The sequence below is a fragment of the Aulostomus chinensis genome, chromosome 22, assembly GCF_037954235.1.
Source record: "Aulostomus chinensis isolate RoL2024-O1b breed Wild chromosome 22, RoL_Achi_v1.0, whole genome shotgun sequence".
Taxonomy (NCBI): domain Eukaryota; kingdom Metazoa; phylum Chordata; class Actinopteri; order Syngnathiformes; family Aulostomidae; genus Aulostomus; species Aulostomus chinensis.
This window is the reverse complement of record NC_141341.1, coordinates 21,593,891-21,616,097: the sequence shown is the minus strand read 5'-3', so window position 1 is coordinate 21,616,097 and position 22,207 is coordinate 21,593,891. Positions and strand designations below refer to the sequence as shown.

The 22,207-nt window shown below is 44.0% G+C and overlaps 1 protein-coding gene and 1 long non-coding RNA gene across 2 annotated transcripts; one reads left to right on the top strand and one right to left on the bottom strand.

The window, feature by feature from the left end:
• Nucleotides 1-7,120: 7,120 nt before the first annotated feature.
• e2f3 (E2F transcription factor 3) lies at nt 7,121-15,022 on the top strand. Its single transcript, XM_086192868.1, has 7 exons — nt 7,121-7,247; nt 7,694-7,798; nt 8,512-8,746; nt 8,853-8,986; nt 9,595-9,707; nt 9,807-10,002; nt 10,855-15,022. Exons 2-7 carry the CDS (start codon nt 7,765-7,767, stop codon nt 11,118-11,120), a joined length of 978 nt encoding a protein of 325 aa, XP_086048994.1. The 5' UTR covers nt 7,121-7,247; nt 7,694-7,764; the 3' UTR covers nt 11,121-15,022.
• Nucleotides 15,023-15,485: 463 nt separating this feature from the next.
• On the bottom strand, nt 15,486-18,884 carry LOC147241148 (uncharacterized). The gene is made up of 3 exons (XR_015111158.1): nt 18,690-18,884; nt 15,849-15,913; nt 15,486-15,756 (listed from the first exon to the last, which is right to left on the bottom strand). It is a non-coding gene; the product is annotated as an uncharacterized LOC147241148 (long non-coding RNA).
• Nucleotides 18,885-22,207: the final 3,323 nt, after the last annotated feature.

Below are 22,207 nucleotides of genomic sequence, written 5' to 3'. Positions count from 1 at the left end.
AGCCTCCCTGAGGACCAGACGTCTACAAGTGGGGCCTGGGTTCCTTCTGGTGCATGACAATGCCCAGCTTCATGTGGCTGGAGTGTGTCAGCAGTTCCTGGGTGACAAAGACATTGTTGCTATCGATTAGCCTGCTCGTTCCCCCTGACGTGAATCCGTTCAATCAGGCACCTCTCATGTGATGTTGCATCCACCACTGCCATGTTGCACCACAGACTTCCCAGGAGCTGACTGATACCCTGATCCAGATCTTGGAGATGTCCCAGGAGAGCATACATAGTCACGTCAGGAGCAGGCCCAGACGTTGTAGGGAGTGCCTACAGGCATGAGGAGGCCATTAACACGAAACCACACTATGAGTTGAGTTGCCTTGAGGAAATTCACAGGAGCTGGATCTGCCTGTGCTCTCACTTCCCTCTCAGTTAATGATTTTGGTTTCCATTGATTGTTCTTATAGGGAACCCCGACCCGGAGGACTAAATGGCATAAATGTGCTTTCATGTTTGTTTCATACTAGAGTGTGTTGTTGAAAAAACATGAAGAATTATTTCTTCAAAAAAACAAAAAGCAATTCATAACACAAACCTACGAGCACAGCCATTGCTTTGCCAGCGCAATGCATTCTGGGTTGATGACATAAATTGGTTGCATTGTGTCAACCGCCGCTTACCGCCAGTGTTAACTTTCGCTGTATAGAATACAGTAATAATGCAACATTGTGTTGCATTTGGGTGCAGTTTCCAGTCTAAGGGGAACAAAGTGACTGATGTTAATCTCCACAGCTTTCCAAGGGACACGAGGAGACGCAAGGAGTGGGAAACTGCTTGTGGACATACACAACTTCCTACGACCCGTGGCTGTGCTCTGGCCACTTCTCTCCGGATGCATTTGATGCATTTTGCCGAATTAAGCTGCTGAAAGAGTTCACAGGTGCTGCTAGTAAACATTGCCATTTAAGTGCTAGATTCCAAATCCTGTTATTTCCAATGGGTAGGGAAGATGATTTTTTTGGAAGAAGATCTCAGAATGATTGAATAACCTCTAAACATGCAGGCCTGTGCAAAAGTTTTAAGCAGGTTTTGAGAAAAAAGTAGTGCAGTTAAGTAACAATGCAAATTTGTATCATTCAATCTAATTCCATTTTTTGAATAGATCAAAATTACATTTTTAAAGTATTGTTTCTTTATAGCATGTCTTTTTTTAAACCAGCCAACAACCTTTGCACATTGCTGCAGACAGCAACAAGCCTAATTAAACTATTGTGGTTATTTATCAGATAGTTCGCTAGTTAGTCCTCTTCATTCCCGGTGTAACATAAGGCTTTGACTTTTTGCTTCCATCTGGTCCACTCCTGAGCAGCATGCTGTGCTTCACGCCACAATAAGTTTGTCGTCTTCAGTTCTGAGGTAACAGTTCTCCACCAGGTGGTTTTGGCTTCCCTTGCTTCCTTTATCCAGATGGGGTCGAACTCAGGGCCATTTTAGGAATACAGTCCTGGTCCATACGGAGGACATGTCCAAGCCATCTGAGCCGTCAGTGTTTAATTTCCAGCACCACATTGCGACAGTTTCTCTTTCTGTGCAGGTCCTCATTGGAGTTTTTTTTCTGGCCAGAAGATGCGACAAATCTTCCAGAGACACTCGTTGTGAAATGAATTGATCTTGCTCATTTCGCTTTCAAGCACTCGGCGGCATTCCAAGCCATACAGCAGGACTGATCAAACATTCATGTTATAGAGCTGGATCTTGGTTTTGAGGCTGCGCTGCTTGGATTTGCAAATGTGCTTGCAAGGCTTCCAGAGCCTTATAATGATGTCCCTGCTGCATGAATTGTCCTTCCTGAGGAGGCTTCCCAGGTATGTAAACTCCTTGACGTAATCCAGAGGGGTACCACCCACAGTGATTGGTGTGCGAGGTGTTGAGTTTATGCACATCACTTGAGTTTTGAAGGTGTTCATGTTTAGACCGATCTGTTTTGCAAATCTGTCAGTCCCGTCAGTCTTCTCTTGCAGGAGGGTTTGTTGTGGCGGAAAGAGGTGGATAAGAGGAATCAGAGGATCGTAACACAGGTGATGTCTTTATTCACAAGCACCCTTCTAACAACGTAGTCAGAGACATCTTCCAACATTACAGAGTGTGACATACCTTTTTATACTGAGGACAGGCTGTGTGTTTGTGTATGTGTTCGTGTGGCGTTCATCAGACTTTCAGGCTATCTTCCAAGTCCAGAAAGGAATGGGACATTTCCTGAACATGCTTATCTTGGACCTTGGCTGTCTGTACGTGGGTGTCTCTATACTGTGTGTGTGTGTGTGTGTGTGTGTGTGTGTGTGTGTGTGTGTGTGTGTGTGTGTGTGTGTGTATGTATGGTGTACTTTGTTTTCCCAGATGTCTCCAGTTTTTGTTTGGTGAGCTGACATGTTCAGCATCAGTACTGGTCATAGTGATGAGACTTAACTCTCATTCTCCTACAGGTGTGAATGGTGGAAAGAACAGGAAGGTCATTAGCATAATCAAGGTCTTCTAGCTGGGTGAAGAGAGTCCACTGGATACCTCTTGACTTGTCTGAGGTGGTCTTTCCCATGGTCCTGTCTATGGCAATCAGGAAGAGTATTGGGGAGATGATACAACCTTGGCGTACACCAGATTCTACAGGGAACCATTCAGTGAGGTTGACAATGACACTGCACTCGAATTTATGATAGAACATCTAAATCAGTGCAGTAATCTTTGGGGGAACGCCATATGATTGCACGATCTTCTACAAGGTGTCAGGATGCAAGCTGTCAAAAGCTTTCCTGAAGGCAACAAAGTGGATGTGCAATGGATTGTTCCCCTCCAGACATTGCTCAATTATATTCCTTATTGTGAAGATCTGGTCTGTGCTTCCTCTTCCTTTCCTGAAGCCTGCCTGTTCCTGCCTCAGTTTGGTGTCAATCTCCCGGTCAATTCTGCCCAGCAAGATTCTGCAGAAGACTTTAGATGGTATGGATAGCAATGTGATGCCTCGCCAGTTGTGACAGTTTTGTAGATTGCCTTTCTTCAGGACTTTGGCGATCAGACCTTAAGCTCAGTCTTCAGGAATTACGTTCTTGTCCCAGATGTTCCTGATGTTCCCTCCAGATGTTGAGGTCAGTGAGGAACTTGACTGAGGTGTTGATGTCAGCCTTCAGCATCTCAGCATCTCAGCATGAATGAAGTGAATTTCAGTGGCTTTTCTTTATTGCTTTAATGGCATTCCTGACCTCTGTTTCTGTTGGGGGGCTTGTGTTAGTTTCAGATGTGCTGTTTGCAGGTGTTGGGGTAGGAGGATCTTCTGGCTCTGGGCGGTTGAGGACTACACGGAAGTGCTGCACCCATCTTGCTGCCTGTTCTGTCTCTCTTAAGAGGTTGGTTCCCATCTTTGTCTTTTACAGAAGCCGTGTGTGATTTTACACACAGCACCTATTCCGCCTCTTGCAGCTGCCCGCTCTGCTTTGATAGCTATCATCTTAACAAAGGCCCTTCTTTCATTCCTTGTGCTCTTCTTGACCTCCTTGTCCTTGTTCTTATGGAATCTTGATCCTGTTTCTGGAGTCTAAGTGACTTTGTGTTCATCATCTTGGCCTTTAGTTGTTTCCATTGCTCAATTTTCTTCCAGGTATCAGGTGTCAGCCACTCTTTATCATTCTTTTGTCTGTAACCCAGGACTTTAGTAGCCATTTTGACATCGGTGTTTTTGAAGGTTTCCCATCTGGTGTTGATATCAGGGTCCTCATCAACTGGATCAGTCAGAGCACCAACAACACCAAAGTGGTTTCTCAGCTTCATCACAAACTCCTTGTTGGTATTTGAGCATTTCAGTTTCCTGATGCCAAGTTGTCTCCTGTGCGGACCTTTTTGTGTTATTTTCCGAAGTGTCAGCTTGATGATAGCCATCACCAGAGAGTGGCTGCTGTTGGCGTCCGCACCATGACAAACTCTGACATCTTTGACAGACCTGCGCCACTTCCTATTGATTCAGATGTGGTCAATCTGATTAGTTGTAAGACCATCAGGTGACTTCCAAATGAGTTTGTGGATGTCTTTATGGGGCAAGATAGTATCACCAACTATTAAGTTGTTTCCAAGGCAAGAGTTTAGAAGACGCTCACCATTGTTGTCCTCGCATCGCACCCATGCTTCCCTATAGCGCTGTCCCACTTGTTGTTATTGGCTCCAACCTTGGCGTTCACGTCACCTATAATTGACAGCATATCATGCAGAGGAACCTTGGATACTGCTCGCTGTAGCTCCTCATACCAGTCATTCATTTCCTCTTCCTCAGCCTCATTTGCTGGTGCATAGCATCGTATGATGGTGAGTTTGCAATGCCTGGAATTGAAGCAAGCTTCTGTCACTGACAGCTTCCCATTCTAACAAGGTTTTCGCCTTTGCCCTGGAGACTTTAAGAGCCATGCAGTATATGTGTTTGTCTTTGTGCCCTGAGTGGAGAATAACTGATCCATCCCTGATTGTTATGCGTCCAGAAGCAGTCCATCGACACTCGCTGATTCCCAAAATATCCAGCCTGTACCTTTTCATTTCATTGGCGACCTGGGCAAGTTTACATGTTTCATACATGGTGCGTACATTCCATGCTCCCAGGCGAATCTTTGTTTTGGGCCTGAGCAGACTCTCATTCACACTCTGACTTCCTGTTGAAGGCTTTCATCAAGGGTGGTCCTACTGCTGAGGTGGCTACTTTGGAGTCAACTGAGGAGCCCATGGTGGTGTTTCAAGCAGTTACCAGAGTTTTTGTTATGTATATATTGTTTTATGGGTTGGAGTTGTCAGCCCCATGCCCAACCCCCAACCTGGAGGGCCAGGTGCTGCTTTTTGTCTGGCCTCTACTCCAGAAACCTGTCTGGTAGGCTGGTTGAACCTCCCGAGGGTGTGAACCCCCTCCAGCATAGCCCTCAGAGTCCAATCGTTTCAGACAATTACACAAAATGACGATGGCCTTTTTTTTTAACAACATTTATGTTGGATAGCCCTCTTTGTGGAGCCCTCTATAACAAAAAAATTGAACAACTGTTTTCTCATTGCAAGTGGTTTTTGATCAAAGTTCAAATATAGTGAAAGTTTTTCCATGATTCATGTAATTCTGTGTGATCAATATCTTTATCTTGAAACCCTGTATAGATTCCATCTGGTTCTGGGTAGACATTTCTTATTTTGCTTACGATACATGATGGAATTACCCTGTAGGTTCTTCACCCCAGCCTGCCATGCATCCATCATGTGGACTGACAGTATGAAGCATATCTGCAAGACCTACAATCAGAATTTTCGAAGCTATGTAGGAATCACTTTTTTTAAAATAAATGATGAATTCATACAGTTCAAGTAAACTTCATTTCATCACTTGCAATGCACATTACATGCGCATGTAACCGCTGTAAGGACATTTTTTTTAATATCAAATAGTGTTTCCTTATGTTTGAACTGTAATTAGACTTTGTGTTGCTTTTATGTTTGCACATCGTTTGAACTTTGGGGTCAAGTGACATTTAAGTTTGAGACACTCGTATGTCTGGAAAACGCCCAGCGTCAGAATTCCTTTTTTTTTTTTTTTTCCTGTTTTAACCTTAAAAGGAAATCATAAGGGTGTGTGGGTGTTAATCTAAATATATAGATAATATAAATACTCTGTCTACTTACTTTACACCTGAGCACTTAAACTACTCATTTTGGTAAATGCGAAAATAATTCTAATCCATCATAAACGTAATGTTATGTTGTAATAAGATATTTTTAATATAATGCAAAGTTGGAATTTCACACTCCCTCACAATTTAATCAATCTTACACTTAATTTAGTAATTTTTAGGTATTTTTTAAAAACATTTTACCGCATGCCAAACATAATGGAAAAGGTAATGTGGCATGATCATCCACTGATAAATTGACTTGCCTGCAGGTGACCTGATTCCTATTTGGTAGGTAAGCAGTCTGGGTCATGGAGGACAGCCCACAGAACGTCATGCATCCAAGTTCTCGTGTGCTGTGATGCAAGGGAAATCTGTAACTATGGATGAACTCATCAGCATCAAATACAGTCGTTTGTTATCCTCATAGTGTATAAACACATATGAGGATAACACATATAATAACTGAGATTCTTCGTGATGGCATTCATCATTTAATCGAAGGAGAGGTTAGATTTGCTCACACACCAGGCCGACTCTTGCCTCTTGGCTTCTTTGTTGGTCTGCATTTGAAGCTCATATTGTGACTTTTGTCTTCAGCGTTATCCTCCTGGCTCACGTCTCCCTCACAGATGACATAGTGTTGCACTAAGATCCGTTGAGATTTTAGTCACGTTTTTTATGTAGCTGGTACAAATATTGGTCAACTAGGACAGTGAGGTCTCGGTACCCGGGATCTTTTTAAGAACTCTGCACAAACAACAGTGAAATTGTTAGGAATATACTGTTACATTTCCAGCTTATAGGACCTTATTAATGTCCATACATTTTCTTTTGATCATTTCCACGTTAACGTGCGTGAATGATTGAGAACTCGTTGTGTTTTCTGGTCTACACCGACCCCGAGTTTCGTTTGCCCTTAGTTTTGAATGAGTTCTGTTTTGCCGCCAAATATTTGTGCATTTTGTTGTTGTTGTTGTTGTTGTTGTTCATTCGCCGATTGCTTTATTTATATTAACCACTTGGACGTTTACTGATTTAATTTTCGGGTCACGTGACTAACCTTTCTACACAGGAATGCTCAAAAAAAGGAACAAAAAAAACCCCACTTCGTTGTGCGGGAATTTTCTTTTTTCCCTGCTAGATTTTGAACAGCAAACAAACAATCAAAGGGTATGGAGACCCCAAGTGGGTTGTGTATTTAATCTTAAATTACCCTCTATTTAAGGAAAGACAGTACTGCGCCCTTTAAAAACTATTAAAAAAAAACATGCGGGTTGTTGAATTTGATAGAAATGTCCACATTGGTTACAATTGTTGTTAAACCAAATGCTGCCAGTATCTTTTATGATAACTGGGATTTTAAGGCAATTGATGGATTGGGGCACTGGACTCGGGTACCTTTATTTTGAAGGTGTGAACTGGTTTCTACAACCGAGTTCGTGTATTTCCGGTAACTTCACTCGCGTGCGTGCATCACATCGCGCCTTTCCTGGACGCACTTTTGCACTTTTCCACATTTCCACCAGCCTTGGCGGTGCTGCGGGCATAACTGCTGAGTCTCTGGGGGAAAAAATTGGTAAGGAGGTGCTTTGTTGGTGTTGTCAAAAGCCGTGGCCGTGGCCGTGCGTGGAAAGGGGGAAGAGGAGATGTTGCCCCAACTAGCATAACTCAGTGGTGAAGGAAGCTAACCGTTAGCTTGTTTGCAGCCTCTTAAGCTAAAACAAGCACGTTAAAAGTGTCGGACCAGAGTACAAAGCGGGACAAACCTCCCGCTCCACGGAAAGCCTCACTTTCTGCTCGTATTTGCATGCAGAATAAATCACCACTGAAGATGGCCATGAAACAGTAGTTCTGAAAACTTGATATCCTCGCTTGAAGCCAGCCAGTGAGCCACAGTTTAACGAGGCAGTTCCAAAATAAAGGAACGAGTCACCTGATGTTAAAAAGATGAGGGATTTTTTTTGTATCTGTATTGATTCACAAGATGTTTTGTACATTTCTCTCTCTCTCTCTTTCAGGTAGAGAGAAGACTGAAGCTGGAATCCGGTGACCACCAGGATCTTCAGGATGGGAGCAGGGCCGCCAGCACCAAGATGCCCACCACATCAATGCTCTGCAGAGGAGAGAGTAATGTCATTTCATGGCTTTGTACTAAGGGTGGGTGATATGGTATAAAATTAGGGATGCCATAATCAGGTTGTTTTTTGTTGCCCCTCCTCTTGATCCAAGTCAGTTAGCTGTGGGTATTGGCTGATACGGAATCCAGAGCTTATATGTCTTCCCCCTCTTTAAGTACATTAGTTTTTAAAATCAACCAAATTTATATGCCTGATGATTGAAAAGCTCTGTTTCCTCCAATCCAAGACTGCTATTGGATGTAAATAATGAAGTAAATCAACATTCAATAGTCCAACTCAAAGATTCTTCATCTGATCTCTTAAAAAAGCGGCAAATTCTTATATTTAAGTCCAATGTTTGAAATTGAAGAAGAGAAAAATTTGGATTGTCAAGAGTGATTACTCGATTCATTGTAGCTGCTCCTTTCCTTTTAAAGGAAAGAAGGGAACAACTCATTCCATATTATGTATTGTACATCAAGAAGTAGGCTTTCGTGGCTCCTAAGGCCCCTTTGTGCTGTGAAAAAAAGGCCTTTTTGATATTTTTCTTTTTAATCTATTAGCAGTTAAGAGGTGGGCGATATCTCGATTTAAAACTGTATAAATATAGCCCCGCCCCCACCCTCCCTCTCTTTTTGTGTTAAGAGTAGGATTGGTAATATGGAAATAACAATAGATGAGTACTGTAGGTTTCAGATTGTCAAGCCTGTCTCATGTCTCCAGGTCCCGCCACCAGTCCCGTAGAGGGCAAGACTGAGAAAACACGCGTTGACTCGTCGCTCGGTGTCTTGACCTTGAAGTTTGCAGACATGATCCGGCGCTCCAACGACGGGGTGGTGGACCTAAACGCAGTTGCCCAGGAGCTCAATACTTCCAAGAGACGCATCTATGATGTCACCAACGTCCTTGAGGGGATCAAACTCCTCAAAAAGAAGTCTAAAAACCTTGTAGAGTGGCAGTGAGTTGTTTGTCTGTTTATTGCTAAATAAGTTTCTTCATTCGTGCATGTTTGAAGCAGTTTTAGAATGTCCTATGATTTCTCGCTGCTCTGTATGTGTACACAGGGGCACTAAAATGGTTGTAAACTTTCGTCAAGAGCTTGAAGATCTCAGTGAAAAAGAGAGGAGGCTGGATGAGCTGATCCAAAGCTGCTTGTGGCAGATTCATGACTTGTGTGAGGATCGCCGCAGTTGGAGATATCCTTTATTTCGCCCTTTTGCCCTGGTCTTATTGTGTAGTTGTGCGCCCCAGTCAGCCGCTGAAGGCAGCACGCGCCCGCAGTGTCTGGTGTGATGCGTCTCAGGACCATTCTTAGATTGCAGGTAAGTTTCTCTCTGGCTAATTCTGAAAGATGCGTGTTATGAGTTGCTTCTAGAATGCAAACAAGCAGCTTGTCGACATTTTGGTCTGAGTTGGCGCTAGTCAGTCACCGCAGCTGTAGTCACCTGCTATAGCTTGCTCGCCTGACGAATCAACCAGGGAAGGTGCTGAGGCCAGGACGAAGGGTTGGTGCTTGTGTGAGGATCGGCCCTGGGACACAAATCAGCCCAATTATTGTGTTCATGACTATTGTACAATAAGTTGATTATAGTTACTGTGGTGACAGAGCTGAATATTTTCAGTTATATATCAGCAGTTTTTCACCACCTGAAGTTGTTGTAGGATGTTTGAGGCAGTAGTGTCAACCCTCACAGGCTGCAGGTTGCGTGGATTGATGGCCGGTCCGTGTTCCTCTGGTGTTGAGTGTATCCGTTACTCTACTCAAACACACTCAAGTGGTTTTCCTTGACTTCTGTGTTTTTACATTTGCCTATTTGACCTATGAGGATGTCCAAAAGATTCCCAGCTTGAGAGAACAGACTGTGCTTGTGATCCAAGCCCCTGCAGAGACAAAGCTGGAGGTGCCCCATCCAGAAGATGTAGGTTCCAACATGTTCATTGATCCTCTTTGTAAAAATTAAAATGACCCAAATCAAGACTGAGTTTTCGGTAAGTGTTGTTACTCATCTTGTGTTCAGAGCCTCCAGCTCCACCTCAGCAGTACTCAGGGGCCTATTGAAGTGTTCCTTTGCCATGATGACCCCACCCTTATGGATGCCACAGATGGCTCCGTGACAAGTGATGCCAGTGACAGCCACTCCATCTCATCCACCAATGGGACCGGCTCGAAAGGCTCCTTACCTTCTTTGTCATTTGTACACAAGTCTTCCAAAGGTGAGTCTTGTTGGTGGGAACCCCACAGGGTCTTCATCCAGAATGATGCTTTGTTGTAAAATCTTTGGCAGGTTTTTTTCTAGTTGACCTGTCTGAGGCATGATGACGTGTGGCTGAATGAAAAAATGTACCGGCCAAAAAAAAAGTCATGTCAGCACAAGCTTACTGATCCTGCCATGGGACCTCTAATGCAGCGGTGCACGAGCAAGCAAATACGAGTTTGGAGACCAGCGTGTTTGTGCACCGATAGGAGGGGAACAGCAGCAGTGAGCGTGGACAGACTGACGGCTGAAATGATCCGTGTATCATTCCTTCAGTCGTTTTTCGAAACAAAACAAACTAAAAAAAGTAAATAATGACTGGTTTTCTGAATATTCGGTACCAAAATAAAAACAAAAACAAAAAATGGCTTGAATTTCCGATTTTGGGCAGAAAACGAAATTGGAAAAAAGAGGTAACAGGCGTTTCATCGCTTCAGATATTCTTCTTCGTCTTCCCGTGAGTCCTTTCGGTTCTTTTTTTTTTATTTTGATTTTGGGAAGGGATATTGAGAAAATGAGTCATTATTTTGTTGTTTTTTAAAACTTTGTTTTATTTTGAAAAAAACGACTGAACGAATAACACGGATTTAAAATACACCAAGTTCATCTGCAACATTTCAGAATTATTCAGAAAAGGTTCTCACAGCCAGCCAGTGAACGTGCTGAAAGTCTGTCGTGCAGTTGCCGTCCCCCGTGAGGAGTTTGGCCGCGTGACTTTAGTTTCCTGTTCGATGCCATGTTTTGGTTGCTGGCTCACTGTTGTGATGTGTTTGTAGGCTTGCGTACAAATGCTCTCCTGTTATCTTTCCAGACAACATGAACCAAACTGCCAGTTCGCTTTGCGATGTCACACAACGCTCGTCACCCGTGACCCCTGCCCCCCCACTGAACACATCCCTCACCTCCACCCAACCCCCCTCTGAAGACCAACTGAGCTTTGTCTCCCTCAACCCTTCTCTGGCTCTCTCTCTTGAAGGAGAGAAGTATGTCCTGAACCTGGATGAGGATGAGGGCATCACTGACCTGTTCTCCTCCGCTGACCTGGAGCATGAACCTCTGGATGCACCCCCTCTCTGAAGCAAGGATGTGTTACAAGAACAAAGGGCTTTTTTGACCTCCTGATAAACAGATCTTTTTATTGTTGTTTTCACCTCTCCCGGACAAACTGACCGGATTTACTGGCGGTCGGTACCTAAAAGCATCACATCTTCACACGTTATCCATCCGAGAGTCCTGATGGGAATGAAGTTTCCTGTTCCGTTCCCGGAGTCACGGGGTCTGAAACCTTGGCTTATTCCAGAAACAACAATGTGTCAGTAACACCACAACAGCTTTTATTAGAATGACTGTATGGATTGAATCACAAAGCAACTGTCTTGACAGAGCCGGGAGATTCAGACACCCACTCATCCTCTCTGTTTGTCTTGGACTTCTGGGAAGAGGCACAGATGATGTCTGTTCCCACTACAAATGTGTGATTAATAATACAGTATCTTACCGTCCCTTCATCTTGAGGGTGGACCATCAGATCGTGTGCCTCATTACAGAGGGTGAGTCATCACCTTGCACAGATATGCAAAACCTGTCTTGTCCTGATGCTGCTTCCTATTTCCAGCTCCTTGCTGTGTGTCTGAAGCCAGTTTAGGTCACACAGTTTCTAGTAACTTTCACTGGAAGTGCAATTTTGTACATTCAAGAAACGGTTGATTCCGTGTTGGCCCCTGAGGACAAAATGGATATAGAAGAAAAATGAATGTACTCATCTCACTCCAAAATTGCAAACACACACAAAAGCTAGAATGCAACAAAACTACCTTTCATTTGTGCTCACTTTGTTGCTGTCTGCGTTGCTTTTCCATTTCGAGGGCATTTGCTTCTCATTTAAGCTTTTGCATGCATTTTGTCCTTGAGGGCTACTGAGATTCAATCCAAACCTTAAAGACTTTCTCTACAATGCTTTCTCTAAAATATTGTGGCAATGCATCTTCATTATACTCCAGGGGAAAATGTAGCTCTCGTAGAGTTTCTGGAGGTGCCAGACACCTCAGCAGAGTCGTTTTCTCAGATGCTAACAGCCCATCTTCCCACTACTCAGAGGCATGGAAATGCCTGGTGACAACCACTGAAAGTGTCAACTTGAATTTTCTCTGCAGTGCCGCACAACTCCTGCATACAAATATTGGTCTCAAGTCGCAGAAAAATGTTAAGAGTGGCAGTTTGTGCCTGGAAACATTTTGAGGACATAGAAGTGTGAGCAGACATTTTTCTCATTAAACGGGGGATGAAATCATTAATATTTGTCCACTCCCTGATGCTGTTGTAGTTGGTTAACTTGCATGTTCCACCATGCATTTCAGATGAGTTGAAACTGAACTTTAAGTTTATTAGCCAGAATAGAAGATCGACACCCTTCTCTGTGCTGCGTTAGGGAACGTAGACCCTCTTGTTAGCTTAGCACAATGAGTGTTAGTGGATGGGAGGTGTTGGCGTACCTCTGACAGAAGACATCAAATTGATCAGGTTTCACTTTGCTGGTCCTAAAATAGTCCTCGTCCTTTCTTACTGAGTTGGCCCTAAACAGTAGTAGCAGTCGCGCTTGGAGCCTTGAACAAATGTTTTGATTTGCAAGCTGAAGCACCAGTGGGATGCTTGAGGTTATGCATGAAATTTGAATCCATTTCTGGCCTGATTTTTAAGCCGCACAACTCCTTTTGAAGTCTGACCTAATTTGAACTTCACTGTGGGCTGTTGGCATTGCAGGGTACAGGGGGCGCAAGTTGCGGTCGTGGCCCGGTAAGCAGCTTGAGTTGAGCAGAATTTCAAAGGTCAGAAATATTGGTTGGCCAGTGGAAGCAGAATCAGGAGTCGTCTCCTGGCTGGAGGGCATTTTCTCATTATGTTACGTGGCAGACCGCGTCTCAAAGTGCCTCAGCAACAGGCCACGTCAGAGGGGCCGAGTTGACTGCTGGGGCAAAAGAATGGACGTCCATTTGTTGTCTTTGTCCCCTCATCACAACAGATATGAAGGAGAGATACTGGCTTCATCAGCTGCATTCAACTTACAATCAATTTATATCGAATAATAATTCATGCTCTTCCTCTTCTATGCGTAAAAGAACTCCCTCTGAGACTCCAAGGCTTGACTGACAGTTGTCATCAGCCAGCACGGTCCCGTGGTTGCTCACAGCTACGGTGGGAGCGCTCGTGCCACGACATGATGATGGACCCAAAGTGTGAGAGCACGAGAATCGTGAGCTTTGATCTACATTTCTAAAACTGAACACGGAGGAGAGAAGGGTGTCGATCATCTGGTCTGGACAACAGGCGTATTTCCGTAAATGTTGGCGTGTTCCTTTCGTGTGGGAGACAGGTGGTGGTGTTTATCTGCTGTTGGGATCCTGTGACTGTACCAGATGATTACTTACTTGACAGCCACTAGTTGTTGTTTTTTTAATCGCTCAACTCAGAAAGTTTGCCTTATTGACAATTTCTACCTTGAAGGATTTTTTGTTGTTGTGCAACTTCTTGCTTCTTGTTTTCAAGAAAAGTACACAGCCAAACAATGGAGACCGGCCATGAGCTCACACTGTCGCGTAGTTGCTCATGTCGCTGTGCTTCTGCCAACGTGTCGTTTTAAATTTGGTTTTCCAAAGAAAAAAGTAGAATTATTTCTGTGGTAATGCACGATTAACCAGTTGTTGGTGTTATCTTCATTATTAAGGGTAGTCATGATGCCAATTTTAATAAAAGAAAAGGCCTCTGAAAGTGTGTGTTTCAGTGGGAGCTCTCGTCAGCTTTGCTCCTCTCACTAATGCAGCGTGAATGGACCGTTTGCTCCAACCGTATGTGGCTAAAGGAGACAGTCTGACTCAGGTGGTACGTGGATGTGGGCCTACCTTGCTGTATTTCATAGAAATGGTACATTTTGACGCATGCCCATCAAAACTATTGACACTTGTTACTTAATATGACAAGAAAAATAAAGGAATCCACATCAGGAAGCGTTGCAATTACTGTCAAATATTTACTTTAATAGGCCAATGGAACACAGATGGACTTCTTCATTTCACAACGCTGATGGCTGGTGATATAAAGCTGGATGTATGATGTATGTTTGCCCCCCACAAGTACAAAGTTTGCCTCAAGAGTCCTGCTGTAACATACAAGATGCAAATGATTTCAAACTGCATGTTGAGAGGCAGCAGTGGGACCGGTCTTTGCTCACTGGCCATCGACATGGAGAGCACAGAAATTGTGTTTTCTTCCCTTTGGTTCAATTTGGCCTCAAATCCAAATAAAAAACTGGATTTTACGCAGGTTTACTGAGCCAAGCACTTTTCAGCCACATCTCACCTGCAGTGGCACCTAGTAAACTATGGTTCTATATATCAGGAGACACTAGGAGGCAGTGTGATCCCAAGCTGTCCCTGCTACATCCTCACAGAGCTCTGATGTTTTCTAGCTGAGTGTCACCAGTCTCCTAAACCTGAGCCCACACATGGGATTAAACTAGACAACTTCACCTCCTCATCCCTGTGAGCTGATTTCAGCATCATCACTGGAGCTCTTACTAAACTGACATGAGCAGATGACATGAAATCTGACTTAATATTTCAAGCATCAGAGTTGATTACCGTTACAATTAGGTGACTAAGTCGGGTATATCTTTATACCTTGTGGTGTTAATCATGAAGCTAGAGACGGAAGTGTTTGGAAATAAAACAGTTGGAATTTTATGTCCTCAGGTGCACCTGAGAACCTTTCCTTCAGGACATCTACTTCAAACAGCTTTGAAAGTAGAATTTGATTTTTAATTTAATTTGTTTCGCTAAAAAAATATTAGATTGTTCACTACTATTGGACAGTATCAATGTTATTTAGAAATAAATTGATCACATTCAGCACACATGCATTAAAAAATGTACTGTGAGTCATTATTTTCCCCTTACACGTACACAAAAACTGTCAAACTTTCTCTTCCATCCATCCGGTAAAGAAGCCAACCATCCCTGCTTCTTTGTCTGAGCTGGAGCATCTTATAAAAAAACACACCAGCTCCCTCAACATGATGATGTAATCCATCAGGAGCCTGCTGCCTCCTGACCGGTCCATAGATGGCAGTGTCGTACCCCAAATCCCACATAAACCCAGTCAACCCAGTTCCCCACAAACAAGTAGCGCACACACTTTGGAGTTCATGGAGAGTTACTGGATCACTGCTGTTATTGATTCATGTGTGTTTCTTTCAGTTTTTTTTTTCTTGTCCTCTCTGTGCCACAAAGATTTGCACATGAAAAAAAAAACGTGAATATTGAATTGGGTCATATTGAATTAAGCCTGACGTCAGCCCCCCCCCCCCCCCCCCCCCCCCCATCTCAAGAGAGCACACTTAAAGATCAGTCAATAAAGCTGTCAATCAGCTGATCAATCACTCAATGCGGGTTCATTTTTAGAGTGCTTTCCCTCGTCACCTATGAGCAAATGACGTGAACTGGAGGGTTTTAAACCACTGGACAAAATACACAGATGGCTGGGCTTAGAAGATGGCATAGGACTAAGTCAGCCCCTCATGGGGTTTCGGAATGACATGGAGCGAGTGCAATCCACTCTGAAAGTGTAGGATGATAGCCACGTCCAGCTGTCCGCCGCTCCTCCAACACGTAGCGCTCGTATCAGTGCGACGTGCTCTGCAGCCTGGCTGTTGTTTTGACTGCTGCAATGCACAGAGGCGGGAGTGAAACAGAGCAAAAATGAGAGAGGGTTAAAGAGGGAGCATGGAAGTAAGAGAGAGAACCTACTACTCACCGCTCATTGGCTACCGAGAGCACGCCGTCTTTTTGCGTACCTCGCACTGGGCCAATCGGCTGCCTCTGCAATATTTTGGGTTTATGAATGAAATGGAATAGTGAGAGAGCAGGACAGGAGTAGTTTGATTCATCAGGCGAAGCTCATGGTGTGCTGAGTGTATCAGAGACGCGTGCACTTGTTTGCTGTGCAGACTTCAAGGGCCTCTGGACACACGTGCCCTGATCCACATATGACCATGACAGTCCTGAACGAGAGCCAGAAATGTGCTTGCTGAAGTCTCTCTAATTGGTCGAAAAGGGAGGGATGGAAAATGTAAACGCGTTGGCCCAGACGTGTAACAAACATGGGACTGAGGTCTGGATTGGAAAGAGCATAATGCAGGTTCTATTTTTTATGAGCGTTTTACTTGACCTCGTCCATATGACCATTTATAAAGTCAAGGCAGGATTTCATATTTCTAAAAACAACTGGGCAAAAATGCAGAGGAAAACTTTTCTTTTTCTATGGGCTTTTATTTTGTTAAGTAATTTATGACACCAAGGGATGACTGCACTGCCACTCCCCTATTCGGTGCCTTGCGCAGAGTAGGTTGGTAATCTGTCAGACAGGTGGCTTAGTAGTCAGTCAGTTAGTATTCGGTTAATATTAGTCACTATAGTCAGTCATAGTCAATCGCTGTGACTTGGCAGTCCCTGCTGTTGAGTAGAACCATGTGGAGGTTTACGCTGGGTCACTTCTAACATGAGAGGTGTGGGCTGGTGGGGAATTTTGGGTTGAATGTTACATGTCTACACGCCCACATTCAAATGTACGTAAACAGTCGTGGTACTCCAGCAGCAGTGACGCCGACAGGAGATTAAACCATCGATCACGAGTCCAAACTCACAGCAATGAGGCAAATAAAAAAAAATCCTCGTCCTGGTCTGTTCCTGCTTTCTTGGACTGCCTGGCAAAATCAGGAGGTTGTGGACATCTAATGCACGTGCATCTTTATTTACAAACTTAGGGAAACTAGCATTGGTGTCAATATCCTGCTCCAGAGCAATTTTCTCCCTCTATGTCACAGCTTTGGCTCCAAGATTCCAAAATAAAGCACAAAAAAATGACCTCAGAAGTATAAGTATGATCATCTAGCTCACACGTTATATTCCTACTCGCTGATGGACTGGACCCCAACCCGCAGCACCCTCTTTAAGCAGAAATCTAAGTCAGTCCTCCCTCTGTAATATTGCCTCTCCTTTTGTTTCCATCTGAACAAATTCCACACGTGACCACCCCATAATCCTGTGTTTTGGTTCACGTCTGGGGTTGGATCAGGGTTTGGTTTGTGTGTTATCACTGCAATCAACCCCAATAAAGTTTGCTTGAAAACAGGCGGAGACTGCTGGGGAGAGGTGGTCCCGGAACAGTTGTTTTGGTCTGCGCCAGAGTACAATTATTACTCTCACATGCACCTAAATGAACCACACCAGTGGTGGAACCACCAGGGTTTGATTAAAAGGGTGTCTCGGTGGTTTGCAATGTTGCCTCACTTTAAGAAAGTCCCTGGTTCGAGGAACTTCCATTCCCGGTCCTCTCTGTGTCGCTTGTGTAGTTTGCTTGTCGGTCAGGGTTTTTGCTCCTGACTCAGGCCCTCCCCAGAAAAATCTGGAGATGTGGCTACTCCTCATTCCGGACTTCTGACTTCTTCACTAAACACTGGAATGCCTTGAGAAGGCTAACTTCAGAAGGTATGTCATGTTGTGATTCGCAGCATTCTCATTTGTAGCGTGCCGTCTGTGCGCTAATGGTGCTCAGCACTTTGCAATGTTGACTCACTCACTCACTGATGGAGGGCCAGGAGGAAAAGTAAAAGTTTTCGACCACTTTAAGCACTTAGGTTGGATTATTGAATCAAAAATTGACTCAAAGATGAATTAGCTTTTTGTTATATCTGGTCTGGCCCTGTATCTATTGTTCCCTGTCCTTGTTTCAAATAAACCCTAACCAATGGTCAGCATTTTCTGAGGGACACCTCGAGATGGTGAAGGAAGGAAACAATACGAAGTTTGTTTCGTGCCTACCTGATCTACCTGTCACACCGTCCATCTTTTAACCCTTGTCACTGTTAAAAAAAAAAACACCACCTCCACCTCTTGATAATGGGTGAAGGTGAGAAGCTCAGGGGGGAATAGATGAGAGGTGTTGTCGCATGCTAGAGGAATGTGTTCTGCCTGTGTAGACAGCTGCATTGGTACAAACTGAAGCACTCTTTTTCCTTCAGACACACACTTAAAGCCTGCATGGGGAAGATGGGGACACTAGAGCAGTGTTTGCCTGAGCTTTGGGGATTTCAGCGATTGTTAGTTGTCCTCATATAACCCTGGAGGTGGGAGTTCGGGGATTGAATGCATTATTTGAATATGTAAAGACGGAGTGTTGGCGCTCCAACAGTAGTTCTCTGAGTCAGTGTCCCTGTGGGTTGGTCAAGGCCACATGGCATCACTGGTTCTAGTTCAGGATGTTTGTCATGTGTCATCATCCTTGTTATTTCCCTGGATTGACTGCCTGTCTTAACTATCAAACTGTCATGGAGGCAAATCATCCTCATCAGCATCCACCCTCAAATTTCATGGATTTGTTGCTAACTATCCAAAAAAACAAGCAGTAAAAATCGGTACTGTTTAGTATCAGTAGCACTCAGCTTGATGTGAAATACCTGCAATGATTTCCAGGAAGCCCACAAATTGCAAGACGTCTGATAAAAGTAATGCAAATAAAACAGTAAAGGCTTCATGGACTATTTTAGAGGACGATACACGCTAACAGAAAACAACTTCAAAGAGAAAAACACCATACCTTCCTTATTTTGTATTTTCCTCCCAAAGCATATCTTATCACTGCTGCTGACACACTGGAAAGATACTTGAGGTCCCCTCAGGCCAATGTTCGAGAATTTTCTCTTTCAAGCACGTGTGATAAAGTACAGTAAAGAACGAGTTATGTGAGGTAAAGTCTGTGACTCATTCTTTAGTTGTGATACTCCTGAGAGGGGTGTCCTCAAACTGAGGGCCAGCAGGCTTAAAAAACTCCTCCCACTAAAGAAGCATTTCACGGGATTGGCTATGATGTTTCCTCGAACTGACCAGTGTGCAACTGCACTTGAAGTGCAATTCAGGCAAAAGAACAGGCTTGTGTTTTTGGATATTGCAATGCACTTAGAAAAAGATTTCATCTCAAACTAGAGAGGAGTTTGAGGCCAGGAGGCTACATAGACTCTCAATATGAATGCAGTATCATCAAAAGGGTTGATCAGAATTCTTCAGTACAGCTGGAAAGATGATGCATCATCAAGGAATGTGTTTAAAAATTGCCACTGACCTCAAAGAGTGGTTCCAGAATCACCACTGTGTACCCCTCTACCTCCACAGATGCTGCCAGCAGCACTAGTGGCTTGGCTAGCACTGCTAATTTTAATGCTAGCTCTGTCAGACATACCAGGACCAGATGGTTTTGACAGACAGGACTCAGTCTTTGGATGTGATGCGTCCACTGACAGTTCCTGTTGCTCCCCCTTGTGGGTCAAGGTTGTTTCAACCGCTTATTCATATTAGGGCAAGTCAGGCAAAATATAGTCGCTAAAGAACCTTATTTTGTCGAACTGAGGAAGAAGTAACTTAGTTCTACTGGGTGCACATCCCCAGAAGACTCAGTGGAGGAGAGGGAGCGGGTCTTCACAATATGTGGGTCGGAAAAACATAAAAAAAAAACAAAACCTGGTCTGTGTGTGATGGAGGATTTTGAGAGGATATGACAGACTTGTTTAGCGCACTTCCTGATGACCCTGGAGGTACATGTACTCCAGTTTGGCAGTCATAGACCTACAACAATCTTCAGGAATTTGGTTCGCATCGCCTCCATCAGGTCTTCTTCTATCCACTGAATTGAATCATCATCCATGAATTTGTTCAGAGTGACTTGAGATACCCTGCTGTAAAACCAACAAACAGACATACTGATGATCACATTAGCTCTTTGGCAAAGGTAGTAAAATATTTAGTGAGTAAAACTTTGTGCTTCAAATGAAAAGGAGGCTTTTGGTGTGCACAGGAAAGGAGCGCCGCACTAGCATCTTTGAAAAAGAAGCTGTGGTTTGTTACTTTCCACCCGTGTGAATGGGTGAGCGAGGCTGGCGAGGGATCAATGAGCCGCTCCTGTCTGCAGGAATCTATACTGTAGCCCCTGGTATGAACTGAGCATTAGAGAAAGTGATTTTCCTCTGTCACACGGTTCAAAGGGTTGACCTCTTCATGGGGAGCTATGGCTTCAGATACACCCCCTGTCAAGTGGTCCAATTGCCACATTTATATGTGGGCTTCATAGGGCTCAATGTCAGGAGTGAAAGTTGGAGGCGGTGTGCCGGATGATGTAGGAGTTGGCTGGATCATCCACAGCTGGGCCCTGGCTTTGGTAAATGTGGAGAGGTTGGAATGTAGCATCTACTTCCCTCTTGTTTCTGGTTTGAGGTTTGTATTTTTCCCCTCATGAACCAACGGCATGGTGTGGGTGTATAGTGCCTCAGCTGTTGTGATGACAACACCGTGACCTGTAGTGAACCTTTCCCTGCCACTCCACCCCTCTCCACTGACTGTTTACTTTCTTTGGTGCCACTTGGATACATCAGATATTTGCATAGACAGAACCAGAAGTGAACCTGGACCTAAAGGCTCCTGCCCATAAGCCAATAGAGACAAAGACTGTCAGTTGCCATTTGCATGTAATTTGCATTGGATCCCCCGTGACTGTTTGCAATGTCAGGAGGCCAAATTAACCAGTGTTCCGTTTTAGCCACATTTGCATCTCATTTGCATTAAAGTTGCTTAACGAGGGTTACTTAGCTGACTGACCCCCGTGGAAACTCCTTACCTCGTGCGCAGAAGAGGCAGATAGTGAGATCGGCTAATTTCATTAAGGGAAACAGCCGTTTGACTAAGAGTGCCTTTGGATGTATTCATTATAAGGGACGAGGGCTTGCAAGCTGTTTGTAATCAGGCTGTTTTTGCATGCATATGGACATTGTGTCATATTTATTGTAAGGATGAAAGATTAGGCATGGAGAGGATAGCGGGCAGCATCAATCTCACTCAGCATCTTAGAGCATGCACATTAATCATCCCATCTACGGAAAATCATCCTCATCAGACTTGGGGCCGCGTGTGCACGTGTCGTGTTGATCAGTGGATGCAGGAATGGACAGAAGGAGAGTTAGTGGCTGACTGAGCAGAAGCACTGCAGCCAATGCTTCTTCATTGATCTGAGGGACCGGGGCTGGATGTTAGGCGGTGTTTTGCCCTGCTAATGTGTTCAGCACACTGAGCAGTTTCACACGTGGGCCAAATCACTTAAGTTCTGTCCTCCCAGGTTGACCGATACTCCTGTTTTCCTTCCCTCTTTCTCTTGTCTCCACCTCATTTTTGGATCGTTTTATTTATAGGAGGTAGGAAAGCTTCCACATATTAGATTTCATTAAAGAGAATCAACCCACAATACGCAGACATCATCCAGGGCAATATATCATCCACAGAAATTTCATCATGCTTGTTTGCTCTGAAAAGAAGTGGTACGGACTCAGAAGTCAGGCCCATTGTCCTGGAGGAATTGTCGCACCGTTGCTTCGTAGTGTTTTCTCTCAACTTTACCTCTAAGAATGTTACATCCAGGATGAAATGTGATGAAATCAATGTTTTGTTCCTGTTTGGTTGTTTTTCTCACAAATTTATTTAACACTTTCATCCATATTGTATACAGTCTTTGGCACTGCTCCAAGTCCTGTGGAGTGGTTTGATTAGGAAAATGGGAATCCTTTTTCTGTATATACATTAATCCCATCTATACTGGGGAATGAAAATGCCCTCGTTGGCTAAATCTGCCATTATTACCCCTGTAAGTAGACTAGCCAGCACTCACACTCTCATTACCAGTGTTTAAATGTTGAGTGAGGTGCTTAGCCATGAACGTGCGCTTGCATATGCCAGGGTGTACACACAAACACACACACACACACTCACTCACACACACACACACACACACACACAGACTGGAAGTCTAGTGGTGGCTCTAATGAGGGAGAAGGCCTTGAATGGTTCCTATGCTTTGATGCATTAAAGCTTAATAACCTGTCCTTTCAGCTCGCTCTAAAGAACATGCTCCAGAGCTGATAATTGGAAAGATATTTGCCTCTTTCTCTTGCTCTCTCTTGTCTCTTTTTTTCTAACGACTGCTGTCATTTCAGTTTGGTCTATTATTTGCTCTTAAAAGATGATTTTTTTTCCCCCCCCCTTTTTTTTTTTTTGCCAGTCACATGTTGGCTTTTTTCA

Coding starts and splice junctions, on each gene's coding strand:
- e2f3 (XM_086192868.1), top strand. CDS start 7,765: ATGCCCACCACATCAATGCTCTGCAGAGGAGAGA. Junction 8,747..8,852: donor AAAAACCTTGTAGAGTGGCA/GTGAGTTGTTTG, acceptor ATGTGTACACAG/GGGCACTAAAATGGTTGTAA. Junction 9,708..9,806: donor AGGTGCCCCATCCAGAAGAT/GTAGGTTCCAAC, acceptor TCTTGTGTTCAG/AGCCTCCAGCTCCACCTCAG.